The 26,982-nt window shown below is 47.1% G+C and overlaps 1 protein-coding gene across 1 annotated transcript in view; it reads right to left on the bottom strand.

Moving 5' to 3' along the window:
- VPS11 (VPS11 core subunit of CORVET and HOPS complexes) overlaps positions 1-23,549 on the bottom strand; it is a 36,668-nt gene extending 13,119 nt beyond the window's left edge. Inside the window, exons 1-15 of the mRNA XM_040425519.1 lie at positions 23,378-23,549; positions 21,781-21,929; positions 20,713-20,848; positions 20,369-20,532; positions 17,569-17,801; positions 16,087-16,264; positions 14,905-15,056; positions 13,703-13,889; positions 13,299-13,442; positions 13,014-13,178; positions 11,932-12,093; positions 11,465-11,604; positions 11,161-11,363; positions 9,759-9,930; positions 2,213-2,435 (exon numbers count right to left, since the gene is read on the bottom strand). Of these exons, the coding sequence (XP_040281453.1) occupies positions 2,213-2,435; positions 9,759-9,930; positions 11,161-11,363; positions 11,465-11,604; positions 11,932-12,093; positions 13,014-13,178; positions 13,299-13,442; positions 13,703-13,889; positions 14,905-15,056; positions 16,087-16,264; positions 17,569-17,801; positions 20,369-20,532; positions 20,713-20,848; positions 21,781-21,929; positions 23,378-23,519 (2,550 nt within the window). The 5' untranslated portion in view covers positions 23,520-23,549. The remainder of the gene's footprint in view (positions 1-2,212; positions 2,436-9,758; positions 9,931-11,160; positions 11,364-11,464; positions 11,605-11,931; positions 12,094-13,013; positions 13,179-13,298; positions 13,443-13,702; positions 13,890-14,904; positions 15,057-16,086; positions 16,265-17,568; positions 17,802-20,368; positions 20,533-20,712; positions 20,849-21,780; positions 21,930-23,377) is intronic.
- Positions 23,550-26,982: the final 3,433 nt, after the last annotated feature.

Raw genomic sequence — 26,982 nt, 5'->3', positions numbered from 1 at the left:
TTGGGCCGCCTGGTCTTGCAGGTGGCTGTTTCATGATGCCTACGGTGGCTTCGCCTTGGGCTGTGGTCCCTCCCTTCTTGGACTGCTCTCGGACATCCCAAGGTCTCCTGAGTCCCCCAAGGAAATGGGCGAGAAAACAAGATTTTTGTATAACTTAACAGTAAAATCTCTTTCTCGCTCTTCCTTGGGGGACACAGCACCCACTAGGGGTGGGCGATATGGCCTAAAATCTATATAATTTTAAGCATGTGCGATATGCGATATATATCGCGATATATTGTTTTCTATATTTGGGGGGGGAAGGGGACACAACAGCAGGGAGCTGACCATGGCAGCCAGCCTCTCATGTGCCCCCCCAGCCCCTGATCCGCCCCCCAGCCTCTGATCAGCCCCCCTGGTAACTCAAACCCACCCACCCCCTCCCTCCCCAGTATTAATCATTGGTGGCAGTGGCCACAGGGTCCCCCTCCTCCCCCCCCATCATTGGTGGCAGTGAGCGGTTCCGATCGGAGTCCCAGCAGTGTAATGCTGGGGCTCCGATCGGTTACCATGGCAGCCAGGAGTCACGGCACTGAAGTCCTGGCTGCCATGGTATGTTAGTGAGCAGCATTATACTCACGTGCGCCGTGGCCGCCGGGCGCTCCTTCTCATAGGTCTGTGCGGCGCATTGCTAGTGCTATAAGCATTAGCAATGCGCCGCAAAGACAGAAGGAGCAACCGGCGGCCAATGGTAACCGATCGGAGCCACAGAATTACACTGCTGGGACTCCGATCGGAACTGCCCACTGCCACCAATGCAGAGACTGAAGAACATTCCCGGCACCCGACCTCTGACAGGACGCTGTGATCCGCGCGATTAACCCCTCAACTGAGGGGTTAATTGCGGCGGATCGCAGCGTGCAGTCATAGGGGCCGGGATATGGCCGTCACATTCATTGGTGGCGCAGTGGCCACAGTCCCTCCCCTCCTCCTCCTACTCTGTTCTCATTGGTGGTCAGCAGCAGCCGCACACAGTGGGGAGGGAGGGACTCCCTCCTTCTCCACTGTGCCGGCTCAGGAGAACATGGTGAGTGCCGAGAGCGCGATATGCACAAAATACATATCGTGGCACAAATTTATATCGCATATCGCCCACCCATCGTTATTTGTTCTACAGGTTACGGTTTGGTTGCCCCTGTCGGGTAGTTGACTTGTTGGTTTCCACTTTGTTGGTCATTGCCTTTTTTCTCACTACTTGGACACGCAACTGGTAGTTCCTCTCTCCAGGCTGAGGGTATAGCTTGGAGGGGCTTAATAGTTTTCACTTAGTGTCACGCCTCCTAGGGAGCTGAGCTATACCCAAGGTCTCCTGTTGTCGCATCTGTGACAGGTCCCAGAAGGTCTGAAAGATTATCTACGCATTAGTGATCTGACAGCCTCTTTTGGTTTCACTTTGTGTGTTGCTGGTATGTCCACACCTCCTGTTCAGGTGTGGATCATGTGACCTTTACCTCGCCCTATTTAGTCTGACTTTTCCCATCACTCCTTGCTTGGGATAGCTTCATTTGGTCTTGGAAGAGCTGGAGTGTGGTTCGTGTTGAAGTCCTGCTCATCCTTCATCCTCTGAAGTTAAGTGTTCCGCATTCCCCCCCCCTCCCCGGTTGTTTACTAGGCCTCAGTGAGACGCTAGTTCCTTCACCAGGGAAGGAACAGGTGGTCTCTGCCCTGTCATTTATCTTTAGGACATCTGAGGGTCACCAGGGTTTTCTAGGTTCCTGTGTATGGGTATCTCTACCATCGAGAGGTTCCCATACGGATAGGATTTAGGGCCAGGAGCAGGGTTTTATAGGTGGTTACACTTTTTGTTCCCTAGCGGTGAGGCCTAGTGTCTTTCCCCTTCCTTCTTGATTGTCTTTTGGTGTTCTCCCCTACTACATCCGTGACACCTGTGTCCCCCAAGGAAGAGCGAGAAAGAGATTTTACTGGTAAGTTATACAAAAATCTCGTTGTCTCACAAAAAACTTGCCCTCGTATGACTCTGTTACATTACATTTTGGGCTGTCAGTGCAAGGATGAAAAAATTGCTAGGTCACTAAGGCCAAGTAGGTCTGGTTGTTAGGGGTTATCACATTTGCATCTAAACACAACTAAATACATACATAAAATCAGCCGTCTATGCCTGTACAGCTGAAGACAATCAACGAAATGATATAACAGATCGTATTGTACTGACCTGGTGCTGGAAGTGGTCATACAGATCCTTCTTCTCTTCCTGAGCCCTGATCATATCAAGCACCTGTCGGTTCTCTGGCAGGCAGGTGGGGCAGTCCGTGTCGCTCTCTGCATAACTCTCAAAGCAGTGTTGGTGGAAAGAATGGCCACACAAGAAGTGTACAGATGGCAGCTCCAGAGCACTGCTACAGATGCTGCACTTTGTCTTCTGGAAGATCTTAGGGCTGGTGAGGGAAAGGCACAGAAGTCAGCTGGTCCAAGATGAAAGTAATTATCATTAAAGGGGTTTTCCAAGACTTTTACACTGATGCCCTATCCTCCGGATCAAACACCCTGGTCTGCTGCCGATCAGCGGTTTGAGAAGGCACCTGCGCTCGCAGCTTAGCTTGGGGGGCGATGTCACGTTCATCATTCACATGGCCTGGCCTTATTGAAGTGAATGGGGCTGAGCTGCGATACCAAGCACAGCTGTTATACAATGTACGGCGCTGTTCTTGGTGCGCAGAGAGAAGGTGGAAGTGCTACTGCAGGCATCGAGGCCTTCTCAAACATCTGATGGCTGGGGGTCCCAGACGCCAGCCCCCCACCGATCAGACACAGATTTGCAAATTTTGGTTATCAGAATAAAAAGTCTCGGAAAACCCCTTTAATTGCAGGAACTATCTAGGAGCTCTTTGTCACGCACATGGCATCCACTTCTATGCAGAAGCTGAACAGGTTTTGCTGCCTGTATCTGTGCATGCACTGGATGGTTTCAGTTACTGTTCAGCGTAGAAAAAGCTGCTACCTTAACTCCTATAGAGCAGGACCTGTCATAGGACTGCACTCATAACATTTATAAACCTCACATTTCCTATTAATATAACTTGCTGCCTAGGCTCAGTGAATTTATTTCTTGCCAGTGCCATTAGGGGACACAGGAGACCTTGGGTATAGCTGCTGCCTCTAAGACAGGGGTGCACAACCTTTTCTGGTCTGAGGGCCACATTGTCACATCACTCTATTTCAAGGGGCCACCAATAAAAAAATAAATGTCAGCGCTCATTTGCATCGGTCTATTACACAAGCCAAGTGAATGGGGAGGAATGATCACTACCACAGTCATTCTTCCCTTATTCAGTCCTATTTATTATCGGTAGCCCATTCCCGATTACACAGGGAGATGTGCTGACGATAATTGTACTTTTTTTTAAATTTTTTTTACAAAATTTGCAAATCAGCCAACAAACGAGAGATTCCTTGTTTATCGGCGGCATGATTATACAGGCTAGATATCAGGAATGAGCTCTCCTATGAACACCTGCTCCCAGTAATTGGCCCGAATATCGTGCAGTGTAATAGGGGCCTAATGGGATTTCCTGGTGAAAATTATTTTTTAACAAGTTCTTGCATCGTGGCCCCTGATAACGAATAGTTATACTTACCTGCTCCCCGCCACTCCGGTCCTCTGCATCGTCGCTGCCGACTCCATCTTCCGGTCCCCGCGCTGTTTTCAGCTGGCAGTGCATAGGCATAGTCACATGCACCTCTCCAGCCAATAATTGGCTTCAGAGGTGATCTGGCCACAAGCAGCATGTCACTGCTGAAGCCAATCATTGACTGGAGTGGTGTATGTGACCATGTCCATGCACTGCCAGGCTAGAGAGCAGGAGCTGGAATCCAGGCAGGATCAGCTGTGTTTCTGCCCAGCTGGATGGGGGCCACAAGCCATGGCTCTGGGGGCCACATGTGGCCTGTGGGTTGTACACCCCAGCTCTAAGATGTGGACACTAAGCAGAAAAAGTGGTCACTCCTCCTACCAGCTATACCCCTCCTACAGACACTAAGCTAATCAGTTTTAGCTTTGGTTTCATAGGGGCCAGTCACTGAAGAGAAGACTCTGCTGGTCCCATATGGGAAGCCAAAGCAAAAAGTATAAGGAAGGGGTGAGTATTTTGGGATCAAATATTCTCAGCCATCTGACCACAACTCCCTACTTCCCCAGGTCCTCACCTTTTCCCTTAGGTTCTTTGGACTTCCCTTGGCTCTGAGCCCAGGTAGAATATTACCATGGGCTGGAGGGTCTTGTAGAGGCAAGGGTGATATTTGAATATATATAAGTATATATGTCTAACACATATATACATAAATATGCTTCCCGCCAGCCAAAGGTTCACCTGGATCCGGTGAGACCCCCCGCCATTCCAGTCTCCTGCCACTTCGGGTTCCAGCTGCTGAAGAGGTGACCCTGCTGGTAATCTGAGGAGGGGTGAAGAGAAGAGGATGAAGATAGGATGAGTAGTCCGAATTGGGTGAGTATCAGCCCTCCCCACCCCCTCTCCACTACGGTTTTGGGGTGCGAACACTGAGTGTTCTTTATGTGTAAAACTTTGAGGGTTCTATCTTGTTTCGTAGGCCCCACGGCCTTCGCCATTTTCCCGACCTGCGGAGTGGGCTCCCGCGGCCAGTAACTACACTTCATTCCCAGTATGGGGGTGGGGTGGGGGGGGGGGGGGGATTCCTACCGCCTAGCTGTTGCCTTCCCCCAGGAGCCCGCTGAACTCCGCCCTCCGGTCCTCAAGGCAGGATTAACCCTGTGTGCCTTACTATGGAAGAATTTAACCCCTTCCTGCCTCCTGTCCACTTGAGGCTGGGGCATTACGGTTTAAAAAAAAAAGTTGACCCATATAGGTCCCGCCTCCCGCAGCCCACATCACAGCAGGACCACCCTTACTGTGTGGTACCACACTGAGCCTGTGCCCTATTCAGTTCCCAATCCGCCCTCCGGGGCTGTTTGGTTGAGAATTCTCCACCTGCGCAAATCCAGTGGAGGACATCTGAAGGATTCCCATTCCATCCTCTTGGGTCGTCTGGTTGATATTTCACCACCTGTGCACTCCAATGGAAAACCTCTGGAGGTTCCCAATACACTCTCCTGGGTCGTTTGGTTGATAAAGCACCGCCTGCACAATCCGGTGAGTGGACCTGTAGAAGTTCCTATTCCACCCCCTGGGTAGCTTGGTTGTTATATCACCACCGGCGCAGCCTGCAACTGCCATGGGCTAGATGCTGAGAGGTAGAACTGCACACGAGCGGGCCAGAGCAGGACATATTTCCTCCTCGGTCACCTCCGCACCCCCACCCTTCCTCCCTAGGGTCACGCTTGGAAACCCTCCCTCCCTGGAGGGGTTAGTTCCGAGGGGGGGGATCAGTTATTAGGACTGTGACATAAATCCGGGTCAATCTTCCAAGATTGCGTCCATGCTAGCCAGCAGTACTTATTGTATGCATTACCCCCTCCCTTAGGCGGCATTTGCACTACTACTGGATACGGTACTTGCCTTATATATTACCTCCTTCCATAGGTGGACTAACTGCACTAGCACTGGTCTCAGTGCCAGCCATATGCATTCCCCCTTCCGTAGGTGGCGGAATTGCAGTTCCACTGGGTATAGTACTGTCCGTATGCATTAGCCTCTTACATAGGTGGCGTTATGACATTATCACTGGTTGCAGTGTTTACCGTATGCATTACCCCCATACACAGGTGGAGGAATTGCACTTCCCACCGGGTACAGGACTCGTCATATGCATTACCCCCTTCCAAAAGGGGCGTAATTTCTCTACCACTGGATTCAGTTCCTGCCGTGTGCATTATCCCCTTCCATAGATGGTGTACTTGCACTACCGCGGGATATAGTACTTGCCGTATAGGTTACTCCCTTTCATAGGTGGTGTGATTGCACCGCCACTGAGTGCAGTGCTTGCCGTAGGCATTACCCCCCTCTATAGGTGGGTTAATTACACTACCGTTAGATACGGTTCTGACTATAGCGCTACCCCCTTCCTTAACCGGAGGATTGCACTACCACTGGATGCTATTCCATCAGTCGTTTGCCATCACCATGCTTCCTGTGGCATTACCCCCTCCCACAAGTGATCCGTTATTGGGGGAATCACTAAGCATCTTTGCATGCTATAATTCAACTACACCACGACACTAGATGCCTTGGCTTCCTTCACAGGTGGGCCATGGCAACAGTTGGTACCCACTGGTGCCTTGTACTCTTCATTTAGTGGTATATGGATACTGTGGCTACTTCCATATTGTATCCTTCTTTTCTTCCGGCGCTGGTTGGGGGCACAAATATGTCGAACTTTGTTCTCTCAGGGGGGTTACCCAGCAACACTTGTGTGTCCTAGAGACCCCCCCATCCCCATGGGCCTCCACCGTTCAGGTCGGTCATGGTATTGGTCCTCGACAACGTGTAGTGTGCACACCATTACACAGAATATTGTGATTACGATCTAGCGAGCAGAATGTTGCACTCGCCCTGTATTCTTTGTCCACCAGTCTTCCTTATCTGGGTGAGGGTGTTATGCTGGCACTCTGCAGTGGCTACTGCGTGTTCTCCTCTGCAGGGGAAGTTTTCACGCTAGGGCTAGAGTTTGTAGTCGCTGTATTGGGGCAGCCCCCCTCAGGTAGGGGTTTCTACCCTGGCACTGCTTCGGCGGTTTCTCCTGTTCAGCGCCCTTTTCAGGTGGTGTTTAAGGTTACCTCTACTTAACTGGGACAGCATGGTACCATGGCTTCTACTGGATGTCCTCAGGCCTCCCCCTCAGTTTTACGCTGGCGGAGCATGCTGTAGCTCCTACTGTACAAGGGGTATTTGCGTCACCACTACATACTAGGGTTCCTACGTCGGTGGCCTCTACTGTGTGGCCTCCTCCTCAGCTGGAGTATGGCGTTTGCATGACTCTTGTGGCTTCCCTTGTATGGCCTCCTCCTCTGGCGGAGTATTGAATTACCACTAGATTCTGTAGAGCGCCAGTCTCAGATGGGAATGGGCTTTAGCCCTGGCCGCTTACTGGTTTACACTACCGATAATTGGCCGTTGCTCTGACATCTGTTGTCCTTCTGTCGTCAACTCGGGCTTTGCGATGGCATAATTACCATAGTTGATCAGCACCTACCTTCGGGTGCACTCTACTTGGTAGCTTAGTCCCTACAGCACTCATCTACCACTAGATTGCCGTTATAAGCGGGACTTGGGTGCTAATAGTTGATGCCGTGACGCCATCGGTGCTAGCTCTCTTCAGATATGAGTAATGTCTACGTCACCTCAAGCCGATGGTGGTCATACCTTTCACTGCTCATTGCAGTGGTGGACTACAAGTTTCCCCACGCCGAGCAGAGCGGGTGTCTGTCACGCCTTGCCACTGCTGGTAGGGGTTTCGTTCCTGGAATGGAACACCCTTTTCTTTTCCTGTCCCTCCTCGAGCTGGATAGCTGACCACCTTCCCCTTCTGTCTAGCTGACCAGTAGCCATGGGTTGTACGGCTCTGGAATCCCATCTCTATTTTTTCCACATGACCAGGGTTCCTCGGGTACGGTGGGGGCGTTGGACGCCGTAATCGCACTCTACCTGGCAAGAGTATTTCTCTCATCTTGGTCATCTGCCCTTCCAGGCAGGGTTACCACATTGTCAATATATGGTCACTGGCGGGGCTTACCATCACATCGGCTTTACTTCTACCTTTCTCCGAGGTATTGGTTCTTTGGCCTGCAGTTGGGCATGCCTGGCTCAGGCGTTTTTTTCTCGGTGGTTTCTCAAGCAGCTTCTCTTGCTAGAAGTCTCACCACAAGCCTCTACAGCTCTAGGGGCATTGGTCTACCAATTTACCGCTTCCTAGGGGGCGTTCTCTTGATCAGAGGAGGATCCTGCGGACCTGGATTTTTGGTTCTGCTTCCACAGTTGCAGCCAGGAGCCGGCTTCGTCCAAACGACCTGTGGGTCGTTTGGTGGCGTTTCAGTGAGGTACAGGTCCTCCCTCTGGGACGTCTTCTCCTTTTTATTTCTGGAAAGGTGGCATTCCGGGTGGCGGGATCATCCACCCGGCGTTTTTCAGAGTTGATAGTGCCTTCTTGTACGTACATTTTTCTTTTGTCATGAACATAAGGCAGTGCTCTGCCCAGTATCTTCTTTCTTTGCAGAAGGTAGTCGCCGCCTTCCACTTCATCACAGACATGGGTGTCTCTTCCTTCTCCCTCGCATTATAGAGAGCGAGCTCTCCATCAGCCATGTGATTTGGCCTCTGAGGTTTGCTTGTCCATGACTAGCGCTTACAGCGGTTCTGACTTTTACCTGGTTTTTCCTGGAGGTCCTTGTCAAAGCTTAACGGCCTCCAAAAGGATGTTTTCCAGGATATCTGTCTTACAGTTGCTTGGGCATTCCGCTCCCGGTGTAAGGCACCGCCCAGCGGAGCTATGGCACACCCGACCAGCGGTCAGCGCTTCTTGGGTTCATCTCCTCCATGCATCAGCTTTCCAGTTGTAGAAGGCAGTGTCTTGGTCTTCCGGGCACATGTTCACCAAGTTTTACCGGGTGCCTTCCTAGGCATGGGCGGATGCTGCTACGGGCAGCAAGGTCTTGCAGGCAGCAGTGGATTACGCATCCTCGAGGGAGTTTTCTCCATGGGCGTGTGATTTGTTTCCCTCCCCGTGGACGGCTTTAGGACGTCCCACGGTTCTGTGTCCCCCAATGATACGAGCGAGAAAACGAGATTTTTGTGAACTCACCTGTAAAATCTCTCTCGCTTAGTTCATTGGGGGACACAGCACCCACCCAGTGATTTCTGTTTGCCGCAACTGATGGCGGTTGGTTCGGTCCGACTGACGTTTGTCAGTTATTGGTTGTTTACCGTATGGTTTTTCTCCTACTCCTATTGCTTGGGCACAAACTGACATGCTCTCTTCAGGCTAGAGGGGGTATAGCCGGCAGGGGAGGAGTTATCACTTTTCAGCCTAGTGTCACCTCCTAGTGGCAGCAAGCAGCTATACCCACGGTCCTGTGTCCCCCAATGAACTAAGCGAGAAAGAGATTTTACAGGAGAGTTTCACAAAAATCTCGTTTTACACTTATGTGCCACCAGGATGTGAGCTTATATTTAAGGTATTAATATGCGGAGTCATCAAAAGACGACTGTTTATCCTATTTATCAATATTAATTATTGATATTAACACTGACATTAATAATTAATATTTATTTTAACAGGTCTCCATATCAATGCCTGTGAAGGTGAAAACTGCATGTTCAGCAATCTGATCAGTACTTGCCTTCCAGCAGTGCATCCACTATGGGCACTAGTGTCCACACGCATGTCCAATGCTGTTTCGGGTTTCCCTTCAACCGGAGGACAGCCACTTTATAGGTGATGCCCATAGAGATCTGACTCCCTTCATCTTCCTTTGAAACCACATGGGAGAAAAAAATAGCTCACTTTCTCCCTGTGACGCTCTCCTCTGTGATTAGCCAGCTCACAGCCAGGAAGAAGGAGACGCCCATTGAGAAACAGGGTTGTGTCCTCCTCCCTGTACCGATGGTATGAATTTACCAGGCGGGAAACCAATACGAGGGGCACAGCGCATAGGAAACATAGCAAGTGCTGTACCATAGTAAGCGCTTCTGATTTACTAACATATGACCACTTCAGTGTATATGATGGAAATCAGTCTGTTCAGACATCCGGTACAGATCTACATACCTGCAATTAGGTTTGCCTCTCACCTGTTCCGTAATTCATGGATCTCCTGGCGGATGCGAGCAGTGTCTTCCCGGTACTGACTGACAGTCCTCTCATCTTCCTCTGACTGCTGGCTCAGCTTCTGCATCTTGTTGATCAGGTAATCTCTGATCACAGACAGGGTGGCGGTGGAGTTATGTGCCAAGGTCTGCACCACTGAAAACAAAGAGATCAATGCATACGACGTATCTATCACTGCAGTTGACAATACTTCACTACAACTCAGTTGGTGGCCATGAAAGCCGACCTTTGGATTTCACATTTTGGATTTCATTTTCTTTTATAATCTCTCTATGTAGCGGTCTTTGTTTACTTGCAACTGATTGCGTGCTGTCTACCCACGATACTGCTGCATCCAATTACTGGTCTCAGTGGGCTAGTGCAGAGGACAGTGATTAGCTGCAGCTGTCATGGAAATAAAATAGGGACGCAAATACAGGCACAAATACAGATAAAACAAAATTCCCATTTTTCGGCTGCTCCTTTGACACTTATGGGGGAAAATAATCCTCATGGACAAAGATAGAATGTGCTGCAAATTTGAAAACAGGATGTAAAAACTACTGCTGTGACTAAAGCTGGCCATGCACATTAGCTATCGTCCAAACCTGTTGATTTCAGTGTTATCAGAAAACCATGTATTGTGTATGGGTCCTCCCGACTCTCCCCTGATGGCAGATATTAAGGAAGATAAGGATTGGGCTGCTGGATTGCAACATGCCCAGTCCTTTTGTTCTTAGGATGATGAGCTGCCTGGCAGCGACTTCCTGCCCTATCCCCATTGAATATATAAGAACACTCAGCCAAGCATCCACAATGTGGATTTGGTCATGAAAGTTAGCTGTTGGCTTATGGGTATCGCTAGATTAACATTAAATATTGCTGGTTTCTTTATAATCATATACTGTGCCTGTGAATAAACCAGGTTTTAGGTTTCTAAGCTTAAAAAAAAATATTCTCAATATAGTAAGGCCTTTTATTATTATTATATATTATTTATTATAGTATAGCCTTTTCTTACAAGTTTTTTTTTTTTTTACATAAGTCTCTTCTGGGACTAGAACTAGAACTTATCACTAAGCTAGAGCCTTTTCACATACAGTAGGCTGTTTTTTCTATTCTTAGAAGCCAACACATACCGTATGTCTGATGTCTTTATAATCATATATTATTCTTGTAAAGAAAGCAGTAATGTGTATATTAGCTTTCATATCATAGAAATCCGGCTACAGTAAGTAGTGTATATGATATGTAGATGCTAGGGGACAGCTCTGCCTTCAGCATGCTGATGTCTAGGGGGCAGTATGCCTGGTTTAATAGTGTTGATCATGCTGACAGAGCCTTTTTAAAGACTTTTCCATGAAAATAAAATTCCCAGAGACTTACCCAACAGTGGAGGCATGAGGTTTTTGCTCTCAATATGCCTCAATACTGTAGCAATGTGCTCCTTGCAGTCTTCCTCCTTGCGTGCAAAGTAACTAAGTGCCTGCTCCCACAAACAGCTCTCTTGCTCCCCATACTGCTTACAGGCTTCGATGACCTCCTGGTACTGGTCATTCTGCATGTGGTAATGCATAATCTGTTGGAAGCTATTAGGAAAACAAAGCCATGCATCACATCATGCATGTCAGAGTGCTAGAGTAGAACGTGGCACCTTAGTACGCATTGGCTGAATCCAGCACATACTCACAGTTTGCCTTGCTCATACAGATACAGCACTCCTTTCTGAAAATTGTGCATCTGGCACAGGACTAGGGCTTTATCAAACACGTTCTTGAAGCGTCCGCTCTTCAGGAGGGTCATGGCGTCGTTCTGCAGCTGCTGCTTTGCCTGTTAAAGAACTCGTGTACTTAGTTTGTATCACATGCGTTCACAGTCCACATATACCAATATGGGTCTCCATTGATAATCTTCATCTACCGGATGATTTACATGGGATGAAATTAAATGGATAGATATGAAGCTGGTTACACTGCAAGGGTCAAACCAGATGAGTGTTCCCAAATTGGAGAAAATATGGATGGTGAAAACACATACAGTGGTCATGAAAAAAATACATTTCTTATTGGAAGTACTGGTTGTCTTGAGTCTGCAAACACCGTAATTTAGTCACCAAACTACTTGAGAGTATTGATGGCTGCAGCACACGTGGCTTACCCGAGGGTCGTTCTCATGCGCCCAGTTCTGCAAACGTAGCTCAAGTAAAGTGTCATAAACTCCTTGAGGAGAATCGCTCTGCACTCTTGTCATATGCTCCAGAAAGGTCTTCAGCTCACAGGGATTGTTAGCAAATATTGGAATGAATTCTTCAGGATTTGCCTATATGAGAAGGGTACATGCAGTCTTTATAGAGCACCAAAAGCGTCCCAAAAATGTTACAGGGCAAGTTTTTTTTTGGCTAGTGTTAAAGGAAGTCAAAAGGGTTTTTCCAGGATTCTTTAACTGATGACCTACCCTCTGGATAGGTCATCAGTATCTGATCGGTGGGGGTCCGACACCTGGGAACTCCGCCAATCAGATGTTTGAGAAGGCACCGGTGCTTGCAGTAGCGCCGCAGCCTTCTCGAAGCTCACCAAGCACAGCGGTGTACATTGTATAGTGGCTGTGCTTGGTATTGCAGCTCAGCCTCATTCACTTAAATGGTGCTGAGCTGTGCCTAGGCCACGTGACCAATGAACGTAATGTCACATAGCTTAACTATGCTGCGAGGAGGAGTGCCGGTGCCTTCTCAAACAGCTGATCGGTGGGGAGTCCCAGATGTCAGACCCCAAATGATCAGAAACTGATGACCTATCCAGAGGATAGGTGATCATTTGCAAAATCCCAGGAAGCCCTTTTAATCACTCAATGCCTTCTGATATGACAATTTCAAAAGAAAATTTTCCCAAAGTGGGATTACTAAATAATCGGTGGGGTTCTAAATTTTGGGACCCTTACCAATCCCAAGTTGTTGTGGCCTCAATGTTTTTCCCTGCAGCATCTCTGGCCACTTGGCTTTGCAGGGAACTGCAGCCGGCTTCATTTAATTGAAAGGAGCTGTGCTGCAGTTCTTGCACAGTGGGTGGCCGGGGTGCTACTGTGAGGGGTCCACAACACTACAACCTCTTCGATCTTAGGATCTCTGGGGGTCCCAGAGGTCTAACCTGCGCCAATCATAAAGTGATGGTACCGTATATACTGGCAATATGCCACCACTTTATGAGATGGGAATATCCCATCAATGATGGCAAATATCTCACCCTGTTCCCTCCGCCAGGCTTGGGGAAGTCCGTGCAAAGGTCATTCAGGAGCTGGGTTGTCTCGTTGGGCACATGGGACATGAGTATTTTCCCGTAACATTTCATATTGCTCTCAGCTTGAGGAAAGGGCAGGCGTCCAATGTATCGCAGAGCTTCTTGGAAGTTCTATAACAGACGGCAAAAAGTACTATATATAAGACCATTAAAACGTACACAAGTCTTCTAGACAACAGATTTAGCAAGTGCACAAGTCACGGTTCTTTATAAGCAGGGCTTTGACATCACCTTAATGTCTTCCAGTTGGATCTTCAAGTACCATTCATGATGGGCATGTTTTTCTGCCAAGTAGAGGGCATGTGAATGGTAGCCAGCTTGCCGAAGAACTTTGATTGCTATTTCCACATCAAAATGTACTTCACCCTCACTGGCCTGGCAAAACGAATGCAAAAAACAGGATTTATAGATTTTTGCATACATGTATACAAACGACTATATTTCTATGCCAAGAATATTAGAAAGAATTATAAAAAGTTCATCATTCACGGTGAAGAAGTCGACTTTGCTAAATGTCGACCCTCCTACTGTCAAAGATAAGCAATACAAGACAATACACAACCAAAGAGGAATTTAGAAAACACAGAAGTAATTATGTTTTACACCCAAAAAAGCATGACATCACTGTGGTTCACCTTGATAAATTCTTCTAGGCGGGCACTGTCCTTTAGCTTAGTATAGCAATTCAGTAGAAGAGTGGTGTGATCGGCATTGGCTAGAGACTGCAAATGTAATGCCTGTAGGTACGCTGTCAAATTGTGTATGCGCTGGGCATCTAGAAATTTGCGGATGACATAAGACGGCTCCAACTTCCCAATTGTTCTATTGGACGGAAAAAAGGGAGTCAATGATTAAAAAGGTCTTCTCTCCTGACTGTCAATTTTGGCGACCCAGCAACCCAACAGTACCCCTGCTGCCAGACCAAGCCTCCTTGGTTCTGGGCCATAAAACCCACATAGGCACAGCACCACTGCTAGGTCACCCCCTGCATACAGGTAAATGTATCCGGCAGTCGAAGTCATAGCCATGGCCCACCCCTTCCTGACCACTTTTTATAGCAGTGGAGAGGTTGTTAGAAAGGGGAAAAAGTTGCAATTTTGGTGCAAATCAAGACTTGAACCAAAAAATGCTACTTTTATATACCAATAAACTGGGGCAGACACTCAATATATCTGGGGCAGAAGACGGACGGTAAGTATTCTTCTGCCCCAGCCGTGTTGACACCATGTGCCCCCCTCTCTCTCAGGGCAGGTTTTTTTTTTTCTCCCCAAATGGTAGAGATCAGTCCTTTCTAGGGTACGACTCTCTTGGGATCTGTATATACATCGGGATGCTAGGTCACGGCTTTACCGGTTGTCCTATCGTTTTTGTATTCCCTCCCTCTGGGACTGCTTTGGAACGTCCCACGGTTTTCTGTACACCCCACTGACACGAGCAAGAAAACTGGATTTTTTGTACTCACCTGTAAAATCCTTTTCTCACTACATTCATTACCCACTTGTTTTGCTGATTTTTTTTTTCAACTTGGTCCCACTTTCTACTGTTTTGACCCATTAAAAGTTTTATCTTCGTTTGGCTTCTCCTACTGCTTGTATACAAACTGAGTGTCTGCAGGAGGGGTATAGCTGGGAGGAGGAGCTAACACCTTTTTTTCACTTAGTAGCAGCAGCTATACCCACAGTTTTCTGTTTCCCCCAATGAACGTAGTGAGAAAGGGATTTTACATTTGAGTACAAAAATCCTGTTTTTCGGAGCGTTGCAAGAAGGAAAATTCATGCATCTCCATACAGGACAAGAAATGGATTCACCTATAAGATTATATAGAAGTAGAGGATACCGTATATATTGCTGGATAGCTCCGTCGTGGTCTCCTTTGCTGTACAGGTGGTCTCCATACTGGCGGAAGATCTCAGACAGTCCATCACTGTCCAGGTGCTGGCCCTTGGCCAAAGAGATAGCCATAACATAAAGATTCTTCTTGAAGAGCATCTGAAGGGAAACAAAAAATAATAATACTGCAGCTTAAACTACTGCCCAAAAGATAAATTAAATCCGTGCAAATTTAATATAATATTTATCTAAATCGTATTTGACAGTATGTGATGTGGTTACAGAAAGGACACACTCTCTGGGCAATATATGGGCATCTTGTACATTGCACAGACAGAGAAGGGAGGGGGTATGAACTGATCTGACCATCGATGCAATATTAAAGCTAGGATATGGCATTTTTTTTAATTCCAGTTAGAGGTCTGACCTCTGGGAGCCCTGCAATCACCTTAAAGGGGTTGTCTGACCACAAAAAAAAAAAAAATTTTTTTTAAATATTATTATAATAATAATAATAATAAATAATAAGAGGCAGAATGGCTTTAAAAAAAAAAAAAATTTTTTTTTAAAAAGACCTCACTTTACCAGTTTTCTGCCACTCCTGTTCCAGCATTTTCTGTCTCTACTTCCTGACCCCCATCAACACGGAAATGTGACCAGTCAGTCAACCACTGGCAAAGGGGATCGGACATTTTCATGTCGAAAAGGACCCTTCCTTAACAAAGCAGCAAAAGCCCTACAATTCTCCTGTCTGTACCAGCAATCGCTTATTATAGACTACAACAATCACGATAATGTTTCTGCCGGGATTCAAACTCCTTATCTTGTACATTAGAGGCAAAGACGTAAACAAGTACACTACACAGCTACATCTGCCTCTAATGTGCAAGGTAGGGAGTTCGAATCCCAGCAGAAACATTTATATGTAGCTGTATAGTGTAGCGGTTTATGTCTTTGCCTCTAATGTGCAAGGTAGGGAGTTCGAATCCCGGCAGAAACATTATCGTGATTGTTGTAGTCTATAATAAGCGATTGCTGGTACAGACAGGAGAATTGTAGGGAGTTCGAATCCTGCCATGTAACAACCACGATAATGCAGCAGCTTTTAGTGTATTAGGCATCTACAGGAACTACCCCATTCATCTTTTAGCTAGCGCAGTGTACAGATTGAAAGAGAACGTTTGTGTACCTCCAGCTTGGTTTGCGTGTCTCTCTCATGTAAGCCATGCAGGAGTCCATCCCGTGTAAGAACATAGAGAGAGCCCCACTCTGCCAGTACATCCACCACGTCATTTAGAACACAGCTATAAGCAATGAACTTGTTTCCCAGGTCATATATGGTCAGCGTCTGCCGGTCCGGTGCATGGCTATCACGTCCAGCAAAATCCGATGTGCAAGAAAAAAAAGAAAAAAATCAGTGCAGCAGTTTTATAGTTTTGTTTGCAATTTCAATACACGAAGATCTAAGGGTCTTGTTATAGGAGTCAAGACCGGGCCAATAACAAGCTTTTGACGAATGACGCTTGCTTAAAATTCCTACCAAATGGCCTGAAAGGAAAAGGGGATGAATGATCATCTTTACTAGTGTTTATCCTGTTATCGGCACTCTAGCGATTTTCATCTTCTTTGTGTGGTGCCAAATCAATTAGAAGTGTACTGGTAAGTAGGTGCACACTTACAACGTTGACAATGAGACCAATATATAAGGTAGTATCATGCAAAACATCTTCTGTGTGTTATTAAAGATATGCCGACCAATAATGGTTGTGTACATGGGTGAACAGCGCAACTTTACATGGCCCAGTTATTGGGAATGAGAGTCCATACCAATAAGTGGTTTGATCCTTGGACCGTGTAGAAGAGCCCTTTTCCGGGATTTTCCAGGATTTAAATATTGATGACCTATGCTCAGGATAGGTCATCAGTATCTAATCAGTAGAGGGTCCAAGTCATGGGACCCCCACAGATCAGCTCTTAGAAGGGGCTGCGGTGCTTGGATGAGTGAGGCAGCCTCTTCAAAGTATACCAAGCACAGCGCCATACGTTGTATAGTGGCTGTGTTTTGTATTGCAGCTCTGTTTCATTCACTTTAATGCGACTGAGCTGCAGAAAAGCCCTGTGACCGATGGATGTGATGTCTTAAGGCCAAGGAAGAGGCCGCAGTGATCGTCCAAGAGCCACAGCCCGTTTTAACAGCTGAGCTGATCGGCAGGATTCTGAGGATAGGTCATCAATAGTTATTAATTAGAAATCAACTAAAAGGGGTATTCCCATCTGACACATCGCTAGGATATGCCCCCATTGTCTGATGGGTGCAGGTCCCAGCTCTGGGACCCGCACCTACACCGAGAACGGAGCGGAGAAGGTGGCGGCCGTTCCCATAGTACTGAACAGGAGCGCACCGCACTTGCGCGGCCTCCGCTCCCATTCATTTCCATGGGGCCCGAGAGAAATCTTTTGGCGGCCCTATAGAAATGAATGGAGGGCGACTGCACATGCGCAGTGCACCCTCCACCACTTTCAGGGCTCCGTTCTCGGTGTAGGTGCAGTCCCTATCAGACAACGGGGGCATATCCTAACGATATACCCCCATTGTCTGATATGGGGAAAACCCCTTTAAATACAGCAGATCGGTGCATTGTGTAGAGAGTCTTTAGGTTTATTTACATACCTTTCTCTTGATACAATGACTAGATAACCGCGATACCAATGTACTATTAGCTTTTGTCCTTCAAAGGCAAAGCAGGGTCCCCTCTCGTCCGGCTGGTAAAGGTATACGCATTCATTACCGGCCACTACGAATTGCATGTCTTGAGATGGGTCAGACAACGCGGAGCAACGCAGGCCACAGCCGTGAGTCCCCAACTCTGTGTAGGGGTAATCCTTCTGACTTAACTCATAGGCCTAAAAAGAAAGTAACCAGAACGTAAGAGAGCGGAAGCTTCTGAGGAACCTGCAACCAACCAATGTACAGTTCAACAAGAGGACTGAGGGCCTTGCTCATCACAAGAGCTTACAATCTGTGAGGAAACGGGGTTGATACAAAAGGTAGGATAGCGGTCCAGCCATTTTATATGTGAATTTTTTTTTAAATCAGAAGCTGTATGAGCCAGTCATTGTTATAAAATGCATTATATTGCTAGGAGTGTGGGGGATACAGATGAGTGAAGGGAGGAGGTTCTGAAGACTAATGTCAGATTAGGAAATGTAAAAGGTCCACTTAAATACAGTCAGGTCCATAAGTATTGGGACATGGACACAATTCTAACATTTTTGGCTCTTTACACCACCACAATGGATTTGAAATGAAACGAACAAGATGTGCTTTACCTGCAGACTGTCAGCTTTAATTTGAGGGTATTAACATCCAAATCAGGTGAACGGTGTAGGAATTACAACAGTTTGCATATGTGCCTCCCACTTGTTAAGGGACCAAAAGTAATGGGACAATTGGCTTTTCAGCTGTTCCATGGCCAGGTGTGTGTTATTCCCTCATTATCCCAATTACAATGAGCAAATAAAAGGTCCAGAGTTCATTCCCAGTCTGCTATTTGCATTTGGAATCTGTTGCTGTCAACTCTCAAGATGAGATCCAAAGAGCTGTCACTATCAGTGAAGCAAGCCATCATTAGGCTGAAAAAACTAAACAAACCCATCAGACGTGGCCAAAACAACTGTTTGGAACATTCTTAAAAAGAAGGAACGCACCGGTGAGCTCAGCAACACCAAAAGACCCGGAAGACCGTGGAAAACAACTGTGGTGGATGACCGAAGAATTCTTTCCCTGGTGAAGAAAACACCCTTCACAGCAGTTGGCCAGATCAAGAACACTCTCTAGGAGGTAGGTGTATGTGTGTCAAAGTCAACAATCAAGAGAAGACTTCACCAGAGTGAATACAGAGGGTTCACCACAAGATGTAAACCATTTGTGAGCCTCAAAAACAGGAAGGCCAGATTAGAGTTTGCCAAACGACATCTAAAAAAGCCTTCACAGTTCTGGAACAACATCCTATGGACAGATGAGACCAAGATCAACTTGTACCAGAGTGATGGGAAGAGAAGAGTATGGAGAAGGAAAGGAACTGCTCATGATCCTAAGCATACCACCTCATCAGTGAAGCATGGTGGTGGCAGTGTCATGGCGTGGGCATGTATGGCTGCCAATGGAACTGGTTCTCTTGCATTTATTGATGATGTGACTGCTGACAAAAGCAGCAGGATGAATTCTGAAGTGTTTCGGGCAATATTATCTGCTCATATTCAGCCAAATGCTTCAGAACTCATTGGACGGCGCTTCACAGTGCAGAAGGACAATGACCCAAAGCATACTGCAAAAGCAACCAAAGAGTTTTTTAAGGGAAAGAAGTGGAATGTTATGCAATGGCCGAGTCAATCACAGGACCTGAATCCGATTGAGCATGCATTTCACTTGCTGAAGACAAAACTGGAGGGAAAATGCTCCAAGAACAAGCAGGAACTGAAGACAGTTGCAGTAGAGGCCTGGCAGAGCATCACCAGGGATGAAACCCAGTGTCTGGTGATGTCTATGCGTTCCAGACTTCAGTCTGTAATTGACTGCAAAGGATTTGCAACCAAGTATTAAAAAGTGAAAGTTTGATTTATGATTATTATTTTGTCCCATTACTTTTGGTCCCTTAACAAGTGGGAGGCACATATGCAAACTGTTGTAATTCCTGCACCGTTAACCTGATTTGGATGTAAATACCCTCAAATTAAAGCTGACAGTCTGCAGGTAAAGCACATCTTGTCTGTTTCATTTCAAATCCATTGTGGTGGTGCATAGAGCCAAAAATGTTAGAATCTTGTTGTTGTCCCAATAATTATGGACCTGACTGTATGTGTGGGGAGAAATCTGATTGTCTGGGGCAGTGCATTCTAGAGAACTGGAGACGGGAGCGGGAGCTTCAGAATATGAAAGATGTAAGAATGGAGAACATAGGCAGTATGATAGACATAGATGAGGGAGGAGATGTAGAGGGGGCTGCCATGTCAAGAGCTTTGTGGGCGAGAGTGATAAGTATAAATTATAGCAGATAGGTAACCACTGCAAAGGTAAGCATACTCAACGCCGGCTCCCAGCTCCAGGGCTCTCCGGCCTACGCTTGGGTCCCTGGATGTAAACTTCCGGTTTGACGTTGCTACAGCCAATCGCTGGCTGCAGCAGTGACCTGCTCCCTTTGCGTTACGTGACCATTTGCCATGCCGTAAGGGGCGCAAGTAACTACTGCAGCCAGCGGATTGGCTACAGCGGCGTCAAAATGGAAGTTTACATCCAGGGACCCCAGCAGAGGCAGTAGAGCGCAGGAGCCGGAAGCCCCCCGTTGGGAAGCAGGGAAGTATGCTTTAAATGTAGCATTTGCCAAAACCCCCTCAAATGGGCACAACCCCTTAAATCTAGAAAAAGAGGCTAAAGGAATGATGACGAATACGCAAACGAGCTCACTGCCTACCCTGACACTTTCAGTTGTGACCACAAAGAGATGGGTGGTCTTGCCGGTCTGTCTGAAAGCCATGCCTGTGATCGGATAACTCCCCTCTTGCAGAATCTGCGTCTTGCTATGTCTGTCTCGAGTTATATCCCCCTTGGTTAAGATAACACTTCCATCGGCAAAACCTTGAGGCAAGCAAAAAGAAAAGAAATCAATGAAACAGAAAAAGAGGCCCAGCTATGCCAATGACAGATCTAACCATGTCCACACGAGCCCCAAGAAAGCGACCCCACAAAATAAAGGACGAGGCAGAGACGCATCAGGCCAAGCCTTCTACAGAAAGGTCCACAATGCGAGATACTCACCGATGGCCATAAAGTTGAGATTTTCATGAACTGTGATGCACGAAACAACCGTCGGCTTATTACCAGGAATTGCAGGAAAGATTCTTGTGCAAAGTGGGTTTCCTCCATCCCGTTTCTCCAGGTTCCAAACCTTGACCTGGGAAAAAGAGAAGACCGTTAAAACCGATATGGAGGACAGAGGGAGATGGCCGGCGGCCCTTGGGCTGGGATAGAGGAGCGGTGTCTGTCAGTGGCTTTTTCCACTTTGAATCCTCATAACATATGCATGCTCTTCTGCCAAACCAAGCCTGCATGTGTATGAAGGGGGGGAAGGAATAGCCAAATAGCTCCACTGAACATGCATTTGGCCAACAGCTATGAGAAGTGTATGGCCAGGAACACATGGACTACACGAGATCGTGGGGGTCATACACTCAGCCCATCGACAACATGCTGTTTAAAGAGGCCGTTGTGACCGGGCCGGCGCCGTGTAACCTTCACTGCATACTAGGCACAGCTACGTCTTTGTAGTAGCGACTACGCCCATCATTAAAACTCACTCCTATTCCGGTGAATTGGATGAAGCTGTAGGTGTGCCTAAAGTCAGACCCCCAGCCCCGATCTAACGACCGATCCTTAGGATAACCCTTGTAGGGATTCTCTTTGCGGATCCGCAAAACACAGATACCGGCCGCGTGGACCGCACATGGCCGGCGCTCTATAGAGAATGCCTACAAGCGGACAAGAATAGGACATGCTCCGTATTTTTTGCGGGGCTGCGGAACGGAACGACGGATGCGGACAGCACACGGTGCGCTGTCCGCATCTTTTGCGGCCCTATTGAAATGAATGGGTCCGCACCCGTTCCGCAAAACTGCGGAACAGATGCGGATCCATTTATAAGGCCACGTGAATGCACCCCAAGGCGAAACAGGTGGGCACGAAGAAGCGCACGCATACTGACGAAGACCCTGAATGATGGGAAAGGGCGAGAGGTTAATCCAAAAGCACAAAAGAAAAAAAAATGTCTAAAAGGACAAAAAAAGCAAAACAAGCAGGCTCCATCCCAAACTCATTCCCTTCACTTACCACAGGATTCACCCCCTCCTCATCCTCGCCGACAGAGACCAGGATGTTGTGCTGCTTTAGCTGATGCAGGTGGGTGACGCGGAGTTTATAAGCCTGGAAAGAGCTGAGCTGGAGGGAACGGGGGCAGGAACCAATCTGGCCGGTCATATCTGATTCTCAGTTAAGGACACACAACGGACTCCATAGAGATGCATGTACAGGCAGAACCCTTAGGTCTCTTTCACACAAGCAAGTTTTCCGTCCGGTGGGGATCCGTGAAGCAAACGCATAGCATCCGGACTGAATCCTGACCCATTCATTTCCATGGCTGCGTGCACACGAGCGACGTTTTTTTTTGTTACGCATCATCTCTGCGTTCAGGAAAAATCGCAGCCCGTTCTATAGTGTGTGTATTTTTCACGCAGCTCTAGAAGTGAATGGGGCTTGGGTGAAAAACGGATTGCAGCCGGATGCAATGCATTTTCCCCTGATGGTTGATTGTTATTCTTCAGATTTTTATCACGCGCGCGAAAAACGCATTATTAACTAATCGCCTCTGTGTGGGAAGAAACTGAAACCCTGAACGCAATCGCAGACGAATGTGATTGAACCTACCTGCCGAACCATCAGCTTTTCCCCGGACAGATCCTGAAACAATCCGTATCGCTCGTGTGAAAGACGCCTTACATCTCCGTATCACGGTAAGGCGTCTGCGGATCTCCATGAGAAAAAATTATAATAAAGCACCTTACAGTCAATTTCAGCAATCTATCCACATGGCAGCCCCGACCGCCACTGATAAGCTGTCGGACCCCCCTTATCCAATATGGAGGACTTCTCCTCAGTATGTGTAGGCCAGACGACCCCTTTAATGGATGACCACTGGGTGGGCTCTAAGCCCCCCGATCCATTTCAATACTCAGTGCTTATAAGACTTGTATTTCCAGGAATGATTTCCTCTGAGCCCGATGCACCCCAGAAGCCGAGTCAAAGTGGAGGTGGTATTTCCTATGAAGTGCGGACCCCCCCAGCGCAATCAGAGGGGACACGTGTTGTGCACGTTACACGCCACACTCTACGGTTCTTAATGGTACGGACTGGATTGTAAGCTGAACCCACTGATCCTGTAAGGACCCGACATTCAGCAGATATCAGGCGAAAAAAAGATCATTTCAACATGCCCGATCCTCTCAGTGTCTGACAGCAGCTTTCCTCCCTCTCCTCTTTCAGAACACATGCATGCTCGGCCGAGTCGAGTGTGCAAGTGTACGGAGGGGGAGGGGCACAGTCATCAGCCAGCGGTAAGGACCCACCGACTCACGGTATACCCGTTGGGCCCTGTGCACGTCTTCTTCAGGGGCCCCTGTACTTCCAATGCGATCCTGCAACCTCCATAAGAGCGAATTCACACGCAGCCGACTTCCTGGAAACATTTCTGCGACCAAACACTTTAAATTTACGCAAAAATTTCTGTAAACCGCATTAATACATAGAGGACGGTGGCCGAGACGTCCGCAGAGAATCTGCAGTGTGTGAATTCACCCTTCTGGAGGCTCCACACACCTACATTACTGACATCTGAATGATGCTGGGAGTAGTGCTTCCTAGAAAAGGATATCCCCAAACAGCAGGCTACCGCGGCCGGAGTCGCAGACGGTCAGCCCGGGCGGCAGGGTGAGAGGTTCCCCGCCCTCCCCGGTAAGCCGTACGGGCTCCTTCTCAAAGAAAACGAATCGCCTCCACTGCAGATACGCCGCCATTCCTCCGTCTTCCGTGCGGGCCGGTCACATGACATCGGAGGCCTAGCACGTGATGGGATGAGCTGTCAAAACATCACTCGGCCCGCCACTGCTTCCTAGTGCCCGGCGGCCATCTTTACTAAGGGCAAGATGCCCATACTTTGTGTATAATCAAATGGCGACCAAGAGGGAAAGAAGTATTCTTCATCCCTTATAAAACTATTTCTATAATGATGTTCTTGTGTTCACATTTCAGTTGGAGGGTTGGTTAAGAAAAAAATTACCTATCCAATTAGGTCTCATTTACACCACAGTGGGAAAGAAAAGGCCATTTAAACCGATAAACTGTCAGTTTTTTTACCACCATTTTTGGGCCATCTTCTCTGTTTTTAATATCCATTTGTCATCCATTTTTAATAGCTGTTAAAAATCGGATACATTTCATGGTTTTTTTCTTTTTTACCCCCAACTAGGGCTGCCACCTTTCCCAACAAAAAATACCGGCCAAGATAAGCCACACCCCAAAGGGAGTGTGGTTGTGTGGGCCTGGCATTAGTGCCCCCAGTAATTGTAATGCCCCCATTAGCTCCCCCCAGAATTAATAGTGCCCCCAGTAATATTAATGTCCCCATTAGGGCCCCCCAGTAAGAGTAATGCCCCTATTAGCTCCCCCCAGAATTAATACTGTCCCCATTAGTGCCCCCTGTAAGAATAATGCCCCCATTAGTGCCCCCTAGTAAAAATAATACCCCATTATTGCTCTCCTGTAAGAATAATGCCCCCACTAGTACCCCCAGTAAGAATAATGCCCCCATGAGTGTGCCTTTCTCTGCTCCTCCTCATCCATTTGCTCCCGCCGCTGTGAGCGCCCTCTGCTGGACCTGCACTCCACCGTGATGACGTCTCGCAGGTCCTGTCCTGAGCTTCCAGTCAGCAGCAGGAGCAAATGGAGGCAACCCTACCCCCAACCCATGCAGTGCCCTCATTATGTATTAATGCCCCCACAGTGCCCTTGGTATAAATAATGCTCCTCTGTAGTGCTTCCAGTATAACTAATGCCCCTGCACAGTGCCCTCTGTAGATATAATGTCCTTCCCCCAGTGCCCTCAGTATAAACAGTGCCACACCCCATCCCTGGTAGTGCCAACAAATAAAAAATAAAAATACTCACCTCACCACAGGTGCGAATGGGAACACCTGCTCCCATGTTGGGACCGCTTACCAGTGCAGCCCGGGCACTTCTGCTGCTGATCTACAACCGGGAAGAGTCCGCCTGTGCAGCTAGCACCCCTTTAGGGCTCATGTACATGACCGTATGTATTTTGCGGTCCACAAAAACACGGATCCACAAAATAAAAGGATGACATCCATGTTGCATCTATTTTAATTTATTTTTGCAGATCCATTGTAACCAGGGGCGGATTGGCCATAGACCTTACAGGGAAATTTCCCGGTGGGCCGATGCCTCAGGGAGATGCCCAAGTCCTCCTCTCTGCCGCTGGCCAGGTACATAATGAGCTTTCAGCGGTAATTAATGCTGGGAGAATCAAGTACTCAAGTACCCAGCTAGTGACCACACAGGTCTTCCTGAATTCAATTATGTCCCACATCTCACTTCCTAAGCTCTTGGGGCAATATACTGCGCTGCGCTGTGGTATATGGTATTTTGCGCTATGGTATTGCTGACCCCTCCTGTCAATTTAGACCCTCCTACAACATGGGGCCACTTATAGGTTTTTTTGTCCAGAGCCACATCAAGTTTCCAATCTGCCCCCGATTGTAACAATGCCTGTCCTTGTCTGCAAAACGGACAAGAATAGGACATGTTCAATTTTTTTGCGGAACAGACATGTGGAAACGGAATGCACACAGAGTAATTTCTGTTTTTTTTCAAGCCCCATTGAAATGAATACTTCTGCATACGGACCTGTAAAAAAAACTTCATGTGCATGATCCCCTAGTCTTTTTTCTTCTTTTTAACTAACCACTTCTGGCCAGCAGTCCCACCACTCCAACACCACAGTTTCTATTGGACTGGAAGTGATGACCGCTGCAGCCAGTCACTGCTCTGTGCCAATTTTTAAAACATCATTGCTTAAAGGGGTTATCCCATAACTAATGTGAAAAAATGAAAATCAGACATCATATAGTAAAGGACAATCTCTTTTTAACAAAGCTAGAACCAGCCCTGGACCTCATATGTATCCAGAGATCTCCACATTCTTGTTAGATTTATATCAAGCTCAAGGGGAGTGTCTTCTCTGCTGTAGCTGAGGGGGCGTGTCTCAGCTCTCCCTATCACAGCTCAGGGGGCGTGTCTCAGCTCTCCCGGTCACAGTAATAAGATAAAAACCGAAACAACGGGTGGCGCTATACAGATGCATTTTATTGAATAACTCAGAGGCTATGCTAAATTTTTATTTACATGCAATTACAAAATAATTTAGTTCCAGGTGCTGGTTTGAAAACCGTAGCATATTTTTCATGGGAAAATCCCTTTAACCACTTAAAGACCACAGGTTTATACCCCCCTAGTGACCAGGCCCTTTGTTACAAATCGGCACTTCACAACTTTAACGGTTTATTGCTCGGTCATGCAACTTGGCACCCAAATGAATTTTACCTCCTTTTCTTCTCACAAATACAGCTTTCCTTTGGTGGTATTTGATTGCTGCTGAGATTTTTCGTTTTTCTGATAATCAAAATAGAGCACAATTTTCTCAAGTGTATTTTTTACTTTCTCTGGTTAAATTGTTCAAATATAATTACATTTCTATACAAGTTTGTGTCAGAATTTATTGTGCTACATGTCTTTGATAAGAAAAAAATCCAATAAGTGTATATTTATTGGTTTGCGCAAAAGTTATAGCGTTTACAAAACTATGGTACAAAAATGTGAATTTCCGCATTTTTAAGCAGCTCTGACTTTCTGAGCACCTGTCATGTTTCTTGAGGTGCTAGAATGCCAGGATAGTATAAATACCCCCCAAATGACCCCATTTTAGAAAGAAGACACCCCAAAGTATTCACGGAGGGGCATAGTGAGTTCATGTATGATTTAATTTTTTTTCACAAGTTAGCGGAAAATGACACTTTCTGAGGAAAAAAAATTAAATAATAAAGTTTCCATTTCTGCTAACTTCTGGCAAAAAAAATTAAAAATCTCCCACGGACTCACTATGCCCCTCAGTGAATACCTTGGGGTGTCTACTTTCCGAAATGGGGTAATTTGTGGGGTGTGTTTACTGTTCTGGCATTTGGGGGGGGGGGGGGGGGCTAAATTGTGAGCAACCCTGTAAAGCCTAAAGGTACTTGTTGGAATTTGGGCCCCTTTGCGCACCTAGGCTGCAAAAAAGTGTCACACATGTGGTATCGCCGTACTCAGAAGAAGTAGGGCAATGTGTTTGGGGTGTATTTTTACATATACCCATGCTGGGTGAGAGAAATATCTCTGTAAATATACAACTTTGTATAAAAAAAAAAA

Source organism: Bufo bufo, chromosome 1 (assembly GCF_905171765.1).
Source record: "Bufo bufo chromosome 1, aBufBuf1.1, whole genome shotgun sequence".
In the NCBI taxonomy this organism is placed as follows: Eukaryota; Metazoa; Chordata; class Amphibia; order Anura; family Bufonidae; genus Bufo; species Bufo bufo.
Note: the sequence above shows the minus strand (reverse complement) of the source record. Positions and strands in the feature narration are given on the sequence as shown.